This window comes from Crinia signifera, chromosome 1, assembly GCF_055691185.1.
Source record: "Crinia signifera chromosome 1, ASM5569118v1, whole genome shotgun sequence".
NCBI classification, from domain to species: Eukaryota; Metazoa; Chordata; class Amphibia; order Anura; family Myobatrachidae; genus Crinia; species Crinia signifera.
This window is the reverse complement of record NC_139217.1, coordinates 257,208,893-257,226,558: the sequence shown is the minus strand read 5'-3', so window position 1 is coordinate 257,226,558 and position 17,666 is coordinate 257,208,893. Positions and strand designations below refer to the sequence as shown.

At 42.2% G+C, this 17,666-nt stretch overlaps 1 protein-coding gene across 3 annotated transcripts in view; it reads left to right on the top strand.

The window, feature by feature from the left end:
* The window catches only part of CPAMD8 (C3 and PZP like alpha-2-macroglobulin domain containing 8), a 120,175-nt gene that overhangs the window by 25,307 nt on the left and 77,202 nt on the right, over positions 1 to 17,666 (top strand). For all 3 annotated transcript variants that reach the window (XR_014473293.1, XM_083180884.1, XM_083180871.1), the window contains exons 3-10: positions 2,009 to 2,031; positions 5,624 to 5,789; positions 6,273 to 6,325; positions 8,723 to 8,740; positions 9,642 to 9,696; positions 13,473 to 13,586; positions 15,570 to 15,654; positions 17,163 to 17,271. Coding sequence is in view for 2 of the 3 variants with exons in the window: in XM_083180884.1 (XP_083037010.1) it covers positions 2,009 to 2,031; positions 5,624 to 5,789; positions 6,273 to 6,325; positions 8,723 to 8,740; positions 9,642 to 9,696; positions 13,473 to 13,586; positions 15,570 to 15,654; positions 17,163 to 17,271 (623 nt within the window). In the remaining variant the exon portion in view is untranslated. The remainder of the gene's footprint in view (positions 1 to 2,008; positions 2,032 to 5,623; positions 5,790 to 6,272; positions 6,326 to 8,722; positions 8,741 to 9,641; positions 9,697 to 13,472; positions 13,587 to 15,569; positions 15,655 to 17,162; positions 17,272 to 17,666) is intronic.

Here is a 17,666-nt window from a genome sequence, read left to right as displayed (position 1 = left end):
GAAGTGAAGAAGTCGCTAATACAATCAGTTTATATTAAGAAACCATGCATGCTACTGCGCAGGTGCAATCATCCACTCACATATGTGCAAGTGGCCATTGCTAGGCAGGATTCTTCAGAATCCATTTCCCCCATATCAGCGTATCTTGCTCGCTTCCATAGGAAGCACGATGGGGGAAGAGCACCCACTCTTCCAGGGATTCTGACGACTATGGCAACTTCTGGGAGAGTAAATAGTGTCATTAAAGCACAATCAGTGTAACTGCAAGACCCCACTCAGGAAAGGAATGTTCCTACAGTAATATGGCCAGTGCCTCTGCTAAATCCTTTAACCAATGGACTGGAGATGTTATAAGAAGGACCAGATTAAGGGCCTGATGGGCCTGGAAATGGAAATGTTTAAGGGCCAATTATGAGACGTGGAGGAGGTGAGGCCAATTCCATGTAGAGATGTAGAATCCATACACTATAAGCACCATTGTCTCCCTAAATATACAAAATAGCATAAATGTGTCAAATAGGAATGGAATTTTTACACTTATGTATTGTGGCCAACCATATGTCTCTCTGGTGATGATCATGCTATAATGATGGTGGGCGGGCCTGTTTTTATGTGGAGGCCTGAAGCTGCAGCTCCATTCACCCCATTGTTAAATCTGGCTCTGGTTATAAGTAAGACACAAACCCAGTCCCCATAATATCTCTTGTCTGCCTAGATGTCTGAGCACCATGAACTGTATGTCATGGTCGGTGTCTCCACTGTGCTCAACAAGGCACCAGCTGCACTGTCAGTGTGCCTCCACACCCTTGCAAGAGTCTGAACTTGGAAGTAAAGTGAATAATATAAACTATGACTGAACTTTTTACTTTTCATCATAACGGTTTCTCATACCGATGCTATATAGTAATGGTTTATTACTATATGAATGTTTCTGGCAAGCCAGATCTTTATCTCTCGCCACATCACTCTGAAAAACCCCTACCATGGCCAGCTGTCCTACTCAAGTGGTATATCTTTACCTACAAAGTGTCATGCCTGAGGGTTGAGGCTATCCTGAAGAAGCCTCAGGTGTAGGGTCAGGCGTGTGCGTAAACCTTGGTGGTAGAATAGGATCTCGCAGCGGCGCCTGCGGATGACGTTAATGCGTGCAATCAGTCACGCTACTCGAGTAGGTTGCCATAGTAACTCACAGCTGTTATTTTTAAGTTCTAACAAATCCTGTGAGTGCCGCCGCCTGTACTTTAGTACAACCTGGTTCTATATATATATATATATATATATATATACTGTATATATATATATATATATACTGTATATACTGTATATATATGTATATATATATTGTAGAGATTTTATATATAGATAGATTGATCATTGGCACTCAGCGGGATTTTCAAAGTTAATTATGCAAGGCAACATTTACGGGCTCACCTTGACATATATACGGCAACGTTTCAGTGCCCTTGGGGCGGGGGGGGGGGGGGTGGGGGGTGTCGAGGGCACCACCGTTTATCTTGCCTTCTGAAAACTGGTGTGAACTTACGCCACTGATATATGTTAAGCCTTTATCTTACATAATCAAAGTGCTGAAGAAATATTTTGAGGTTGAGGAAACTTAGATTTATTTGTCTACAGTACATGGTCACTGAATGTCTGAAAAACTTTTTTAGTTGCAATCACTTTAAAAAAAATGACACAATCACTGATTTCCCATGCATCCTATAAAGTTGTGTATAAAAATTGGCAACCATAATCTGTTCTGAAGTACAGTATGCAGCCAAACAGTGCAGCTGCATATTGTAAGGACTGGAATAACCATGATAGTGTCTTATAATAAGATTTCAATTGAAGTACTCTACATATATTGATTTGATTCTAGAATTATGATGTTCAGTAGATACATTACTTCATGGCTTCTCATACATATATGAATGATGCTTTGTTGATCTGTTCTCAAAAGTAATGGTTAGTACTTTATCTCATACCTTCCTGTTCTTTTATGTTTCAGATAAAGGAGTGGTGAAGATCAAGGTGAGTTCATGTAGACAATCCATAATATCTGCTGTGACTTTCATGTCATCTAAATAAGATTATGACATGATTATAAGAACCAAAAAAAGAAGAAATATGAGTGATCAAAAACCCAAAGAATTTATTAATATTATTATTTACATACTTCAACCATATTATATTGCACTTTATAATCCAGTACATATCAGAATTTGAACGATACTGGATAATCGAAGAGGGGACAATGATTATATATTAATAGACAACAGGGCAGCCATCAGGGGGGTACTGCGGGGACTCCAGGCCCAGGAATGGAATCTACCAAGTATAATTTGTAAATAACAAAGTTCACATTTCCCTTAAAGCAATGTAGAGGTAGAGTAATGCGGTCAGTGCTGCAGGTACTGGTCTCACAGGCATGCCAGGTGTTCGAGAAACTGTTTGATAGTACCGGGCCCCATCATTTCTAATGGAAGCCCTGATAGACAAGTCAGAATGTTCATTGAATAACATAACTAGTAATAAACATCAAATTTTAAATATAGAGGGTAGGTCCTTTTATGCAGTGATAAATGCTGGCTATAAAGAGAACAGCCCAGCTTAAACCTGCCATCCATATACCATCATATGCACAAGTGCAGCCAGATTTCAACCAATGCACATTGCTATGCAGAACAAGATGGCAGTTTCTATGAAAGAGCACAAGGTTGCACTGGCAGAGAGGATGGATTGTGAGAAACTATATAGTGTTACTTTAATTGGACAGTAGTCATATCCTGTCACCTAGTTTTCTGGAGCAGTGCATAAGTCTGATTTCATTAAATACAGTATATATATGTATGGAGAGCTAGTGTGCCATAGACTATACTATGTAAAATGTATGTAAGCAAATACATCCATCATATATGTCCGTAACCTAAACATGAGCTGTAACTAAACACACAGTGGCATAACTATTGCGCCGCAGACCCCGCGGTGGCTTGAAGGAACAGGGTCTGCGGGGCACACTACAAAAAATGGAGCTGCAGTGCAGGGAAGTGCAGCGGAGTCTGCTGGAAGTGAGAGGCAGAGCGCCCGCACCCTGCTGAGAGCCCGGCTCATGTGTGGAGAGCCATCCACCGCCCCATCTTTCCTCTCAGATACCCCTGTGCTCCTGGATCAGGTGGAAGAGAGGAGTGACACCATGTAATGTTCCACGCTAGCACTTTGTCAGCCGTGGGCGCTGAAGTGCCATGCTGGGCTGCGGCAGCTGAGTCTGACCGTGAAGCAACAGCCTGCACACCAGCCACTCTCGGCGCAGGCTGCAGCTTCACAGTCAGACTCAGCTGATAGGGTCCCAGCAGCGGCTTCTAGCATGCCGTACGGATGGTCATCTCATCTCCCTCCTCTGCCCGCCCCACTGCCGCATCTCCCACCTGCTGCCTGCTATTAATTAGAGGATAGGAAAGAGACATTTTGGTGGTATTTTTAGGATTTATTTATTTATTTATCTACCTATTTGTTTGAGTATTATACAGTGGTGAAGGGGGATGGGCAGGGTGGACAGGGGGACATACTGTAGATTTGCAGGATGGACAGAGGGATAGGGAAGAAGTGGTGCAGGGGGGGATAGGTGGGCGGAGAGTTGCAAAGGGAGACTGATAGGTGCAGTGAGCATGTGACCGCATGTAGCCCCTGGCAACAAGCATGTTATCCCTGGTAACAAGTAAGAAAACCCCTGGTAATGAGCGTGTAGGGAAGAACATTTATAATTAATGTTGGGGGGGGGGGGGGGTGCTAGAGACTTTTTTGGCTTGGGGGAGCAAAATTACAAGTTACGCCACCGTAAACACAGATCAGGCCATGTCACATGTATGTTTCTGCAACTCATACACTGTTGGGGCACCTACAAGGATAGTTCATGTACTATATAACATCCACCTACAGAATGCCTGATTGCAGTGATAAAGATAAAGCAACACACAGAATAACAGCAAATCAAAAATATTCACCATATAAATGTGAGAATGTTTCAGATTTTCCATTTGTTTGCTTCTTGTGGTGGGAGAGCTCCCATGTGGAGAGGTGGAGAGCACAGGGAGAGGCACTAAGATGTGACTGTACTGTGTGCATTTGGCAGGATGGATTGGGATCCATGTGTCAGGAATGGGGCTCTGTTAACATGTATTAGTCATTTAAGGAAGGGAGTGGATACATGTTAGCTTCACATTGGAGGAATTTGTACATTTCCAGAGAATATATATATATACGAAGCTCACTTTATCCTTTTATCACCCAGTGTCAGCATTTCTAGAATATATTCAGATATCCAGTATTAATTGTTTGTAATAATGTGAAAAATCAATATATGAATAAAGAAAGACCAATAAAGGAGAATGTGAAGTGATAGTCACATATCAGTTATCATAGAAAGTATAGGTAAAGTTTTGGCATATTCCATGTTCAGGGCGAGATGTACTAAGCTTGAAAAGTGATAAAATGGAGTGTGATAAATCATCCATCAATTGGCTCCTACCTGCCATTTTTCAAACCCAGCCTGTGACATGGCAGTTAGGAGCTGATTGGTTGGTGTTTTATCCATTTTATCACTTTTCAAGTTTAGTACATCTGCCCCTCAGACTGTTGTGGGTCCACTTCACAAGAACATGGACAAATGGTGTCCCACAAAATAAGTCACAGACGGAACAACATTAATCATAAATATAATGTTGATATCTACATTTTTAAGTAGAGAGAACATTATGTAAAATTGCCCTAATTCCCCCAGTCTTTAGGCCCCCATCGACTAGTCAGATTTGGCCTGTTTTCGTCAGATTCAGATGGATCTGACAGACCGATCTGATGAAAATAGGCCAAATCTGAGCTCAGATCAGATGTGCGGCTGAGTCTCAGATCCATCTGATGAAAAAATCCTCTATGCTGCACCAAAGATCCATCTGATCTGAAGCTGTCAGGGGTTTAACATAGAATTGATCAAATTATCTGAAGTGAATAGAGTGAAAAATTAGTCCAAGGGAAATCTGAAGAGATGTGTAGCTTCAGATATGTCTGCATACATTAGTCCTACTTGTCCTAAGGACAGGGGCGTGGAAACTTGGTGGGCGGCGTTTATCTGCTTGCTGGGTTTCGAACACTCGCAGCCCAGTAAGCAGGTCTTAATTAGGCCTTTAGCCTCTACCACAGTGATTTTCATCCTTTTTACCTTGCGGCACACTAAACACGATTTGAAAATTGCCAAGGCAGACCATGAGATCCCCACAGGGCAAAACACATTGGCCCCCACAGGAAAAAAACAAACCTATTGGCCCCCATTTAAAATAAATCACACTGGTCCCCACAGGTAACAAAAATAAAATACATTGGCTCTTTAAATGAAAAGAAAAGACCAGTAAATAACAGTTGAGCTGGTGGTGGCTGTAAACAGTTTTGGGCATCTCTAGATCTGGGGGCACACTTGGGAACAGCTCAAGGCACACTAGTGTGCCACGGCACAGTGTTTGAAAAACACTGCTCTACCACCTCTGATGGGAGGCTATTCCACTTGTCCACTGCCCTTTCTGTGAAGTAATTTTTCATTAGGACTATGTGCTCACCCTTATATTCTTTGCTGCAGGTCCCACCAGGACTGAGAGGTCAAGCTCATCTTAAGGTTTGGGGCAATCGTCATGTCAATGATGAAGGATTAATTTTCCACAACTCTACCACTGTAACATTGGATAGCAAAGGAGTATCATTGTTTATACAAACTGATAAACCGATGTACAAACCCAAGCAGAAAGGTAAGATGGATGGATGTATGTGTGTGTGTATTAAGAAAGATACATGAAAACATAGAATTTGACAGCAGATAAGAATCCTATGGCCCGTCAAGTCTGCCCTTTTAGGATTAGGGGTTTAGTTTGCTTATTAGTGTTAAGGGCCCCATATACCGGTCCTATTTGGCTTCTTTTCACCTGATTCTAATGGATTGGGCTGAAAAAAATTTCGGGCCTGCACGCAAGCCTGCGAATGGATGGTTATGCAAAACATCCATTCACATCCATGCAGCAGGTACATTCGTTGTGTAGTGGGGGGCATACATTTGCACGCCCGGTGGGCGGTGTTACAACGCTCACAAAGCAGCTAAATATTGCCGCTTTGTGAGCCAACCAGAATGACCTCCTATGTCGCTTAATTTTCCAATACTAAATAACGAAGAGCTATATATTTTTTTTACCTTGTGGAATATACATTTACACTATCTCTCTGAAATCTGTCTTTAGTTCTGATCAATATGTACATGGTGACTCCAGACCTACAGCCAGCCAAGGAAAAGGTATTTTTTTCTCTCATCTTTATGAGACATGTTATGTTCACTATGGAACACAAGCAAAAGTTGAAAGTATTTAAATTACGCTTTTTATTGTGTTTTATATAGTAAAGTATGTATTCGCAATGGAACAGGAAACCATTGGACTGCAGCATTCAGACACACATAGCTCATATGTTTGTCCCATCAATTTCCCCATACAGCACAATTTACCTTTGTAGAGATAGAGGGTGAGATTTAATAGGATGAGAGATTCAGAAAGTGAGAGATTTGGTAAGAAATCTCCAGTTTTTTTAAAGCGGCAATCATTTACACTGCAAAACCAGTTTGATATTGAAGTGTAAATGATTTCTTACCAAATATCTCACTTTCTGAATCTCTCATCCTATTAAATCTCACCCAAAATGCCTATATGGACAAACAAAGGCTACTAGTAATGGTAATGGTTCAAGCTTTAGGGATGTATTCATTTGGGAATATGATTTTCCTGTGGGAAAACAACAGATATGCTTTATTTTTTGTGTCGTATAACCTGTGTTTAAATGAATACGTAACAGTAAAAAATGAACATTATTGTCGCAACAGTATAGAAAAATATTTTCTTTCAACAAAGCCAAAAAATGTGTAAAAAAATTACGAATTTAATTTAATTACAAGAGAATTAAACAAAAAGCTTATGCAAGTCCAGACAAAAATTTGACCTACTCTGAAGCTGCAACAAAAAAACAGTTTCAATTTCTATACAAATTAAAATAACACAGCTCATTTTCTTGCAGGTAATCAGTGGTGTAGCTAGAAGTTTATATTTAAACTGCATATTTAATGAACAGGTCCCCACCCCATGCATATGTGATGATTGGGATCCGCTCATTACATATGAACTGGCAGGGACCCGCTCATTCAATATGCACAGTACTGGGTCCCCGCTCATTAGATATGTGCAGGTCGGGACAAGCTCAGCGCTCACTGCTGCCTGGGTCACCTGTCAGTTCAGCCAGTAGTGCCCACCACAGACCCCGCTGGCACCACTCCCCCAAGCCGCCACAGAGTCTGCCACATATGTAGCTACGCCACTGCAGGTAATTGAATAGGAAACACCTTGCAGCTGCGCAAAATCCTGCCTGCCATAAAACCTTAGCCATAACACACTACACAATGGGGGTGACTCTGATTTATTCGTTCCCCTGCACGTTCGCACAGGGGAGCGATGTTTATGCGCATGTTTATGTGCATGTGCAGACGCTTGGTGGGAGCGGGCAAAGCAAATTTCTTGTTCGCCGTCCTGTTTGCATCTAGCAGTGTGGGCCGGTGGCGAGGGGTCGTGCCCATGGGAATGCCCAGCGTTTCATGGACATTCCCATGAAAACACTGGGCGTTTCCAAGGACATGCGCCCATGACGCGAAATTTGCAGCTTTGCATGTGGACCAGAATAAAGTCCCATGTGTGTTCCCAGCGACATTGCCTGCAGCAATTGCATACACACTTGCTGATGCCGATAGCACTGGTGGCAGCCATGCTGCATTCCGCAGCATGCAGGATTGATGGAGGAAGTCACTAGAGATGCACGAGAGAAAGCAGTGCCAGCGACATAGTGGGCACGCACTAGTTCAGCCTGATCTGTCCGTCTAGTGTGTATCCAGCTACTGTTGCACTATGGAAACTAATCAACATTGCAAATTATAAGTAATAACTAGAATATCTTACTTATTTAGGGCATAATTCAGAGATGGAGGATGAAAAGCCAATGTTCAATGGAACTAAGCGATTATCGACAGAGTGCACATTTGCTGCATTCATATTTTGCATGTGCCAAGATGCCGCTGCGTATTTGCACACAATGAGAATATCACTGCAAAGCTATTGACAGGAACTGATCATTTGGGGATGTTAACGGGGAGTGGTTGGAACAATGCAGGCGTGTCACAGCTGTTTTCAGGGCGTGTATCTGCTGTCAACTGTGATCAAGTACATACAATGACATGGGATCCTCGTGATTACTAGAGGGTCCAGTCTCCGTAACCATAGGTCTACCCTTAAGCCTGATGTTCATTTTCTTGGGTATATGTTGCGAAGGTGTATGCAAATTGCGAATGAGATGCACTGGCTCTGGTGGGCGCCTCTTTTAATTTATGGCCGGCATCTTAACTCAGCAGTTGCACGTTGAAAATTCCACTTTAGTTGTATTTGCATCCATCTCTGAATCAGGCCCTTAGTGTAGACTATATTTTGCTTCCTGAAATGTTTATGGAAATTATTTTTGAAAGTCAGGATTGTTCTGTAATGTTAAAATTTCAAAAGCACAAAAACTTCTTGTTTAACAAGTGAAGTACTGTATATTCAGTTAGTGAATTCAATGTATTACCGATCTTATTGTTCTATTAAAATTATTGTTTCTATTGCAGATTGAAGCTTATATATTGGTAAGTGTTTTTTTAAATTAGATTTGTTTTACCCAGTGAAGTGCTATTGAAGGAGTATAAAGTAAAAAAAGTCATATATAAAGTAAAAGAGATATCAATTAAATGTTCAGAAATGCTTATAGAGTAACAATCTATTTACTAAAAAAGGTAATTAGGGAATATATACATAATAGCTTTAGGCGGGAGATTATTCAAACCTCAAAGAGAGACAAAGTTGATAGATCTAAAGTACCAACCAATCAACTTCACAACTGATGTTTGAAAACAGGATCTGATTGGTTGGTACTTTTATCTTTCTCCACTTTATAGCTGTAATTCTCTTCAAGCTTTCCTAATGATCTAAGTGTAAAACACTAAAGGCATACACACATTGAGATGTGTGCTAAAGTGTTATGCTGAGTAATTAAAGTGTAGGTGATTTCCCTTGAGCTTCTCAATGGCTAGATTGCCCATACACATATAGATGTGTGCTGAGCGATCTGTAATAATAACCAGTGTAAAGTATGCACTTGCTAGGTGTTCTATCTAGACTTTGCCTGCATGTGCTAAAGATCTGAGCAGGTGATGGTGACCGCGCATTGCCATTGCTATGGGGTGTACACATGGAGCGATTCTAAGCAGATTGCTTAGAAAACACCCAAAAAATAGCCATGTGTGTATGACCCTTTAAACAGTTTTCTGGAAGCCTAGCCTTATTTAGGTCTTTATCAGTCAGACAATTATGACATAAACTAGATCCATTTCTCTCAAAGGAGAGATTTAAGCAAATCCAAGGCCACCAAAAGGTTTTGTTTTGGCTTCGGACACTTATTGATTTAATTTGTTAGCAGGAACATCTGGTTGTTAGAAGCCTGCATATCTGTCACTGTCTTGCTTATTACATTGCCTCCTTTGCTTTTAGGATCCAAGAGGGTCAAGGATTATTCAGTGGACAGATTTACAACCAATCTGCTGTGGTGAGTTCAATGTCCAGTACATACGCATCCACTCCAAAAAAACTTAAACAGAACGTCAGCCTATAGATGCAAGGAAATTTGGAAGTGGCCTAACAACATTTTCATATCACGAGTTATAGCCAAAACATACATAATCCAATTAGGTACTTTTTTAGTTTCACAGCGGCACTTCACTGCGGATGAAGTGTATGCAAATCGCATGTGATTTGCATACGATATCGCATACGATTTGCATACGGTTTGATCTGCAATGCGATTTAGCACACCCCCACTATCCACGTCAGCCGGAAGCATGGCGAGCAGACGCTGCACGCGTCCTTCCAACCTGTTCATACACGCACTATCCCACATGGATATTGGGGGTATGAACAGGTCGGGAGGACGCGTACCGCTTCCCTTCGCGGGGCTTGCTGCACTTAACACGCTTCGGGCTGATGTGGAAAGTGGGGGTGTGCTAAATCGCATCGCAGATCAAATCGTATGCAAATCATATGCAAATCGTATGCTACTGGAAAGTGCCGCCGTGAAACTGAACAAGTACCATCAATTTATTTTAAAGTCACAGTAAAGAAGGCAATATAAAAGCCTCCCAAAACTCAAAAAAATTGTCCATATCAGTTTCTTTATGCAAGACAGTCTCAAGCCAATACATTTGGAAACACAAAATGAAGAAATCGAGCGGGCTCTACATTGCGATCATTGTAAAATGCGATCATATCGGCGGAATGTATAATATTTAAGGGCACAGGGACAGGGCTCCGAAAAGACCCTGTCCCTGCGAAGCCCTAACCCGGAAGCCGGGGGGTCAGCGCATGCGCGGTTATGCGCTGACCCCCGCCGACCCCTCTTACCGCACTGCCCTGCTCGGGCAGTGCGATGTGTAGCCATAGGCTACAATGGGCTATCACCATATCAGAATGGCGATAGCCCAGAGGTGCGATGCCGGGCTGCCCGATGTTGATACATGGGGGATGCGGCCGGCGGTGCTGCAGGGAGGATCGCAGCAGGGTTTGAAGATTCCTGCTGCAGTCCCCCTATGATACATTTAGGGGATACTTAATATTTGCGGCTAAATCCCTGTTTTCAGGGATTTAGCCGCAAATATGGTTTGATAAATGGGCCCCTGAGTCTTTTAGTTCTCTGACTCTACTGCCAGCAGAGAGGAGGGCAGACAGACGAGGCTGAATATCCTCTCTTAAAACACTTCTGGAATAATCATGTAGTACTTTTACTATGGTCCGTTTACTAAGGTTAACAGATTTATATAATATAAGGTTTTAGTCCGGCGCTCCACAGGTGGCTTCTTATAGGTATTACCGTACTACTGTCTTGTAGCATTGTACGGAAACCCGATACCCTGCGAGCCGCCCGGGACCTTCCCAGTTTGTTGTGAAGGATCGTATGTGTCATTGCTTCCCGCCCATCTCGCCACCAGGAGGGAGGTCCTAGATTGGGCGGTCCGATGGCCAGCAGGTCCAACCACCCAACACTGGTCCGATTCGAACAGGAGCAGGCATTGGACCCGTCGGCATGTTAGGGGCAGCTGAATTGGTTCGATTTTATGGCCTGATTGGTCGCAATCGGACCAAATCGTCTCAGTGTATGGGGGCCTTAACCCTTACGACGCTATGAAGCTATATAGATAGATAGAATTTGTGTCAGACACCAAGATGGGTGTTCTGCAAAAGTTAAATTTTTTTAAATAAAAAAATAAAATAAAAAAGAAATAAGGTACTTGTTTCCTAGCACGGCCACAATCACGGGCATTTCCCATTGAAATGCATTGAAAAAGGCAAAATCGCGTCGGTCGCATCGCATGCGGCCAAAAAAAGCATGCGATGGTACCGACGCGATGCCCGCGATTTCCCATAGGGAACAATGTAAAATACCTCAATTTACCCAAATCAACATAGGGAACAATGTTAAATGGCCCAGAGACCCCAAAATACCCCCCTGAACAGTGACATGGCCCCCCAAAAATAGTTAACGCCACCCCAGATCAACGTGAACCCCAAGCGTGGCGAGCGCAGCGAGCCCACGAGGGGCGGAGGTACGCGTCCTCCGACCTTTTCATACCCCCACTATCCACGTCGGTGTGGAGTTGAGAATAGAAAGTGTGGCGAGCGCAGCGAGCCACCGAGCCCGAAGCGTGGCGAGCGGACGCGGATACCTGTGAAGCCCGCGAGGGGACGCGGATACCTGTGAAGGTATCCGCGTCCCCTCGCGGGGCTTGCTGCGCTCGCCTCGCTGCGCTCGCCACACTCTCTATTCTCAACTCCACGCCGACGTGGATAGTGGGGGTATGAAAAGGTCGGGCTCGCTTCGGGTTCACGTTGATCGTGGGGTGGCATTAACTATTTTTGGGGGGCCATTTCACTGTTCAGGGTTTTTTTTTGGTGTCTCTGGGCCATTTAACATTGTTCCCTATGTTGATTTGGGTAAATTGAGGCATTTTCCATTGTTCCCTATGGGAAATCGCGGGCATTTTTTTACCTGCGATGCCCGAGATCCTAATCGTTGTGGCCGTGCTAGGAAACAAGTACCAGAAATAAAAATAAAGATGAAATAAATGAAAAATACTTCCATCAGCTTGAAGGACTACTTAAAGATGATCTTCTCCTTTTTGGAAATTGGCTTTTAAAGGTGTTTTTCTATATATAGTGGGAAACATAGAGAAGGAACATTGTGTATGTCCGTTGACATTCCTCTTCTGCAGTGTATATGGTACGTATCGAAGTGATGCGTACCTAACTTACATGAAATTATATAATATGTGTCTTTTATATAATTTCATGTGTTAGTTACGCACCACTTCCAGGGCCGGCGCCACCACTAGGCAAATCTAGGCATTTGCCTAGGACGCCGGCCACTGGAGGGCGGTATTTCGCCCCCCCTTGCCACCCGGGTACCTGTCCTGCGGCGTATATGTGCGTAAAAGCTGGCGGTGGTGGCAGCGGGGGTCCCTGCAGTCAATAAGAAATAACGAGCGCTATCCCCTGGGCTATGCGAAAGCGCTTCTGTTTTGGAAACACTGGCCGCACGCTGATTGGCTGAGATTCAGCCAATCAGCGTGCGCCGTGCGGCCAGTGTTTCCAAAACAGAAGCGCTTCCGCATAGCCCGGCGGATAGCGCTCGTTATTTCTTATTGACTGCAGGGACCCCCCCGCTGCCACCGCCAGCTTTACAGCGCCGCAGGACAGGTACCCGGGCGGCAGACACCGGGGCGCCCCCACCTCGACTTGCCTGGGCGCTCTGGTGCCTTGCACCGGCCCTGACCACTTCAATACGTACCATATAAATACGTACCATATACACCGTAATAGAGTGCCAACGGATATACACATTGTTCCTTCTCTATGTTTCCCACTATATATAGAAAAACACCTTTGTGAGAAAAATCAATCTAAAAGCCGAATTCCAATAAAGGAGAACATCATCTTCAAGTAGTCCTTCAAGCTGAAGGAAGTATTTTTCATTTATTTCATATTTATATTTTTATTTATTTTTTACTTTTACCGAACACCCATCTTGGTGTCTGACACAAAGGAGGTGCTCAGTCTGGTATACCACCACTTTTTCTATCTGTTTAATAAGGTATTTCAAGGATTTTATAATGTAGGTAACTTTGCCCCTTGTTTTACATTTTTTTGTGGGTTGTTATACATTCTATTACCACTGTAAAACAAGCAATATTATGCCTCAGATCATCATAAATGAAATAATACAATCCATATAAAATGTGAGTTACTATCTCCTATTCTTTCTCCATTCGACAGGTATTGTTAACATGAGTTTTCCACTTTCTGACCAACCTATGTTTGGGGAATGGCTGGTTTTCGCAGAAACCCAAGGCCATACATTTAACAAATCATTTGCAGTGCAGAAATATGGTGAGTGGAAATAAATTGTGTCGGTGTAACCTCTATTATTGCATCGGAAAAGACAAAACAAAACATTAGTGTGCTGATCCTGTGGTGGTAGCACAGCAAAGCAAAATAGAGCAAATCACTGTGCACCTGGGCAAATCAATGTTGCACCTCAAGTGGGGCAAGTGTAAATAAGAGGGGGGGTTAAAACTCAAAACTAAATAGCAGTATAATGTGTAAACATAAAGCTGTCCTGTACGCAACCCCCCCCCCCCCCCCAAAAAAAAAAAAAACACAAAAAAAACATACAGCATGGTTTGTTCCAGTGGTCGAAGTGGAAATTTTGAAGTGGGGGTATGGAAATTTTGAAGTAGGGGTATGGAAAAGTAAAGAGTGAATATAGTGCGCACCTTCGGACACCCCCCTGTCCATCAACGTCCCCTGCCAGACTGCACCGTTGTACAGGGGTATTACAAAAGCACAATATGTGCTGCTGAGTGATCAGAGAGCATCCTGAGGGGGAAAAAAAACTTTTTTTTTTTATCTTCAGATTAAAGTGGGGGTATGCCATACCCCCGTATACCGCCCCACTTCGACCACTGGTTTGTTCCATATACAGTTTATGTGTTACTTGCTTTGCTCCCATTTCACCTCACAATCAGCCCTACTTTGAAACACTTCACAGTTTAGGCTCAGAGGGGTAGACTAATTCCTTCCTGACCATTTCCATAGTACTTTCTGTTAACTGCAACTACAACTAACATTACTTATAAAGACAAAAGGTAGCCAATAAAGTTTTAAATTCTGTTATAAACTTTGCGTCACAATTTCATTTACCTGTCATTTATTAATAATTGATAACCATTTTCCTCTTTATGATCCTGGGTAAAATGAATGAAAGAAATCTTTATATTGACCTCAGATATGTGCTTAGACAAAGAGACACCCAATATTGATTTGTTCAGTAATTGTATTTGGTAAAAGTTTATCACAATTAAGGACATCATTGCCTGTAACTGGATTCAGTTAGTCTAACAAAAAGAGGCGCCTGATTCAGAGTTGATCGCAAACGCAAAATCTTATATAATGGACAAAACCATGTTGCATACCTGATTGCAGTGCTCTCCTACAGCCACGCCCCATTTTCACTACTGTGGGGGGCATGGCCAGCACTGTGAGATCTGCCGGCCATGCCCCTTGCCCCTTTCTCCAGCATCTATACCCTGTTGCTCAGTGAGTAGCCCCCCCCCCCACATACACACACACACTCACTCACACACACACCACAAAACACTGCTGGCCCTGGGTGGGACACAGGACAGTCCCAAAAAATGTAACTGTCCCGTGAAAATCGGGACAGTTGGGATGTTTCGATAATGCACTGCAGGTGGAACTGATATAACATGTGCAGAGAGAGTTAGATTTAGGTGGTATGTGTTCAAACTGAAATCTAAATTTCAGTGTAAAAATAAAGCCACCAGTATTTACCCTGCACAGAAACAAAATAATGTACTCTAATCTAACTCTCACTGCACATGTAACACATAGGGGCATACTGTATGTAATAGGGTGCCAGTTTGCCAGAGGTGCGGGATGCCGGCTAATCCCATTTTTTTAAAAGCAGCAATAAATGATAAAGCAAAACCATGCCTTTTAAAGGATTGATGCTATAAAAAACTTAGACCCACAGAATCCATCCTAGATTTCTGGTCGAATGTATTAGCATGGTTGTTAGCAGGCTATATTTTTGGGCATTTTGTTTTGAGCCTCCTCAGGCTCAAAAATAAAATCCATTATCTGCAATCTGCAGGCTGCCTTCAGTCTGAAGGCTTCAGAGCTTATTAAATTGCTGCAGGGGATCAATAAGTCTACAATAAATTACAGAAGCTAGTTGAATTCCCCGTATAGATTTCAAATCGACATTCAGCAGTTTCTTCATGAGGGAATGATTGTCATGTGAATATTGCTTTGTGAAATATTAAATCAATATATTTTATTTTTTGCTAGTGCTTCCAAAGTTTGAGCTGGTAATAACTCCTCCCTCATTTATTCGAGATATAAACACATGTGAAAAAGGAAATGTCCAGGCAAGGTACAGTAAGTGGCTGTATTAACAGTATTACATTTCTGTCCAAACATTTTCTCTTTTTTTCATCATAGAGCTCTTCCAGGTGTGCTGCTTATTTACATAGTAACCAGTGTAACTACTGTTGTAGGTGGCTTACCAAGGTCTCTACTGTCTTAAGGAAAATGTCCTTGTTCATAGACAGTAAAGACAAAAACTTTTTTTTATCTGCCATTTCTTTCTTATTCACATATCTATAATTTTATATATTTTGCTTATTTTTATTTTATTTTTTTTAATTATTTTTTATTGTTTCAAGGCAATGCAATGTTATATTAAAAATAGATACAGTGCGTCCAACACATATAATTGTAGTTACAATAACATTACAATGAGTTGTACAAAATTATTTTTTGTACTTGTTTTATACAATCTAAATGATTAAACATTTGTATATTATTAACAGATCTAACATCAAATTATTCAATAAATGAGGTTTTCTGGTTGTATTGTTCTAAGAGTGGGGTTTCTTTATTGTATATATGTGATATGTCTCGGAGCCTGGGTTGTATCATTCCACATTCGTTCCTTGTCATCGATCTAAATTAATTGGGGGGTCATTGGCTGCTAATCTGGTAAGATATTTTGCTTATTTTAATGTTTAGTTTGCAGTTGATTCATAAGACTGTATTACAACAAGTCACAGTGGGCGGTGGAATGGTTAGCATTACTGCCTCACAGCACTGAGGTCATTGATACAATTCCCCCTATGGCCTTAACCGTGCAGAGTGTGTATATTCTACCCACGGGTTTCCTTTGGGTACTCCGGTTTCCTCCCACAGTCCAAAAAATATACTGCTAAGTTAATAGCTCCCAAAGATGATCTGTGTGTGTGTGTGTGTACATGTGGTAGGGAATATAGACTGTAAGCTCCACTGGGGCAGAGACTAAGGTTAATGTTCAAGTAGTAGCCCAGATGCACTAAGCTTCAAAAGTGATAAAATAGTGATTAACAGCCAGCCAATCTGCTCCTGCCTGACATTTTTCAGACACAGTCTGTGACGTGGCAGACAGGAGCTGATTGGCTGGCTGTTTATTACTCTTCATTTTATCACTTTTGAAGCTTAGTGGCCCAGTGTCTGTAAAGCGCTGCGGAATATGTGTACACTATATAAATATACTGGTAATAAATAACACTAAAGGGTTATACCATCCGTTCTTTGTTTAGCAAACAATGCCATGTCCAGCACTTACTGCTGTTTCATGGCATTTTAGAGGTGTGGTCCACTTACCTGGCAATAGGGAACCAGCATAGCCTTTTCAGTGAAGCGTCCAGGCTTTGTGTTGTCCCTGTCGAGTTGAAGAGCAGCGTACAAGCACAGATGCACAAACTGATAGAACAAACTGGGCAAAAACAGATGGACATGCAGGTAGTGCTGCAAGCTTACAATCTATATTACAGTACCTTCTGTTTAGGCCTCTGCCTGCTTTCACAAGATGTCTTATTCCTTACATCAATATATCTACTATTACAGGTACACATTTGGAAAGCCTGTAAGTGGATTACTGACTATCAACATGACAGTGACTGGTGTAGGGTATTATAGGCATGAGATAGGACACCAGGTGCTCAAAACCATGGAGGTAAGACCCTGTGTACATATTATAACACTACAGGAAATGCATTTGTGGTACCCCCAAATAACATTTATCTTTGTTTGGCATCTGTCACATAACCTGGAAGGAGTGGCTCTTGTTCCAGTTTTTCTCTAGATTGGCTCTTGCTTTAATTCCCCTCTCCCACCACAACAGAAATGGCATTAGTCAGACCAAATACTTTGCCAAAATAAACTTATATTGTTATTGCTAACAAAAGGGGCCCATGCATCAGGAGAGTACCTGGAATATTCCCCATTCTCTTGATGCCTGGCCTGGGCTGGGGAATCTGCAAAATCCAACATGTAGTAAATTCTCAATATATAGTCTATGCTTATGCTGCAACTGATAGTAGATTCAGATATATGGTATTTTTTTCTTGT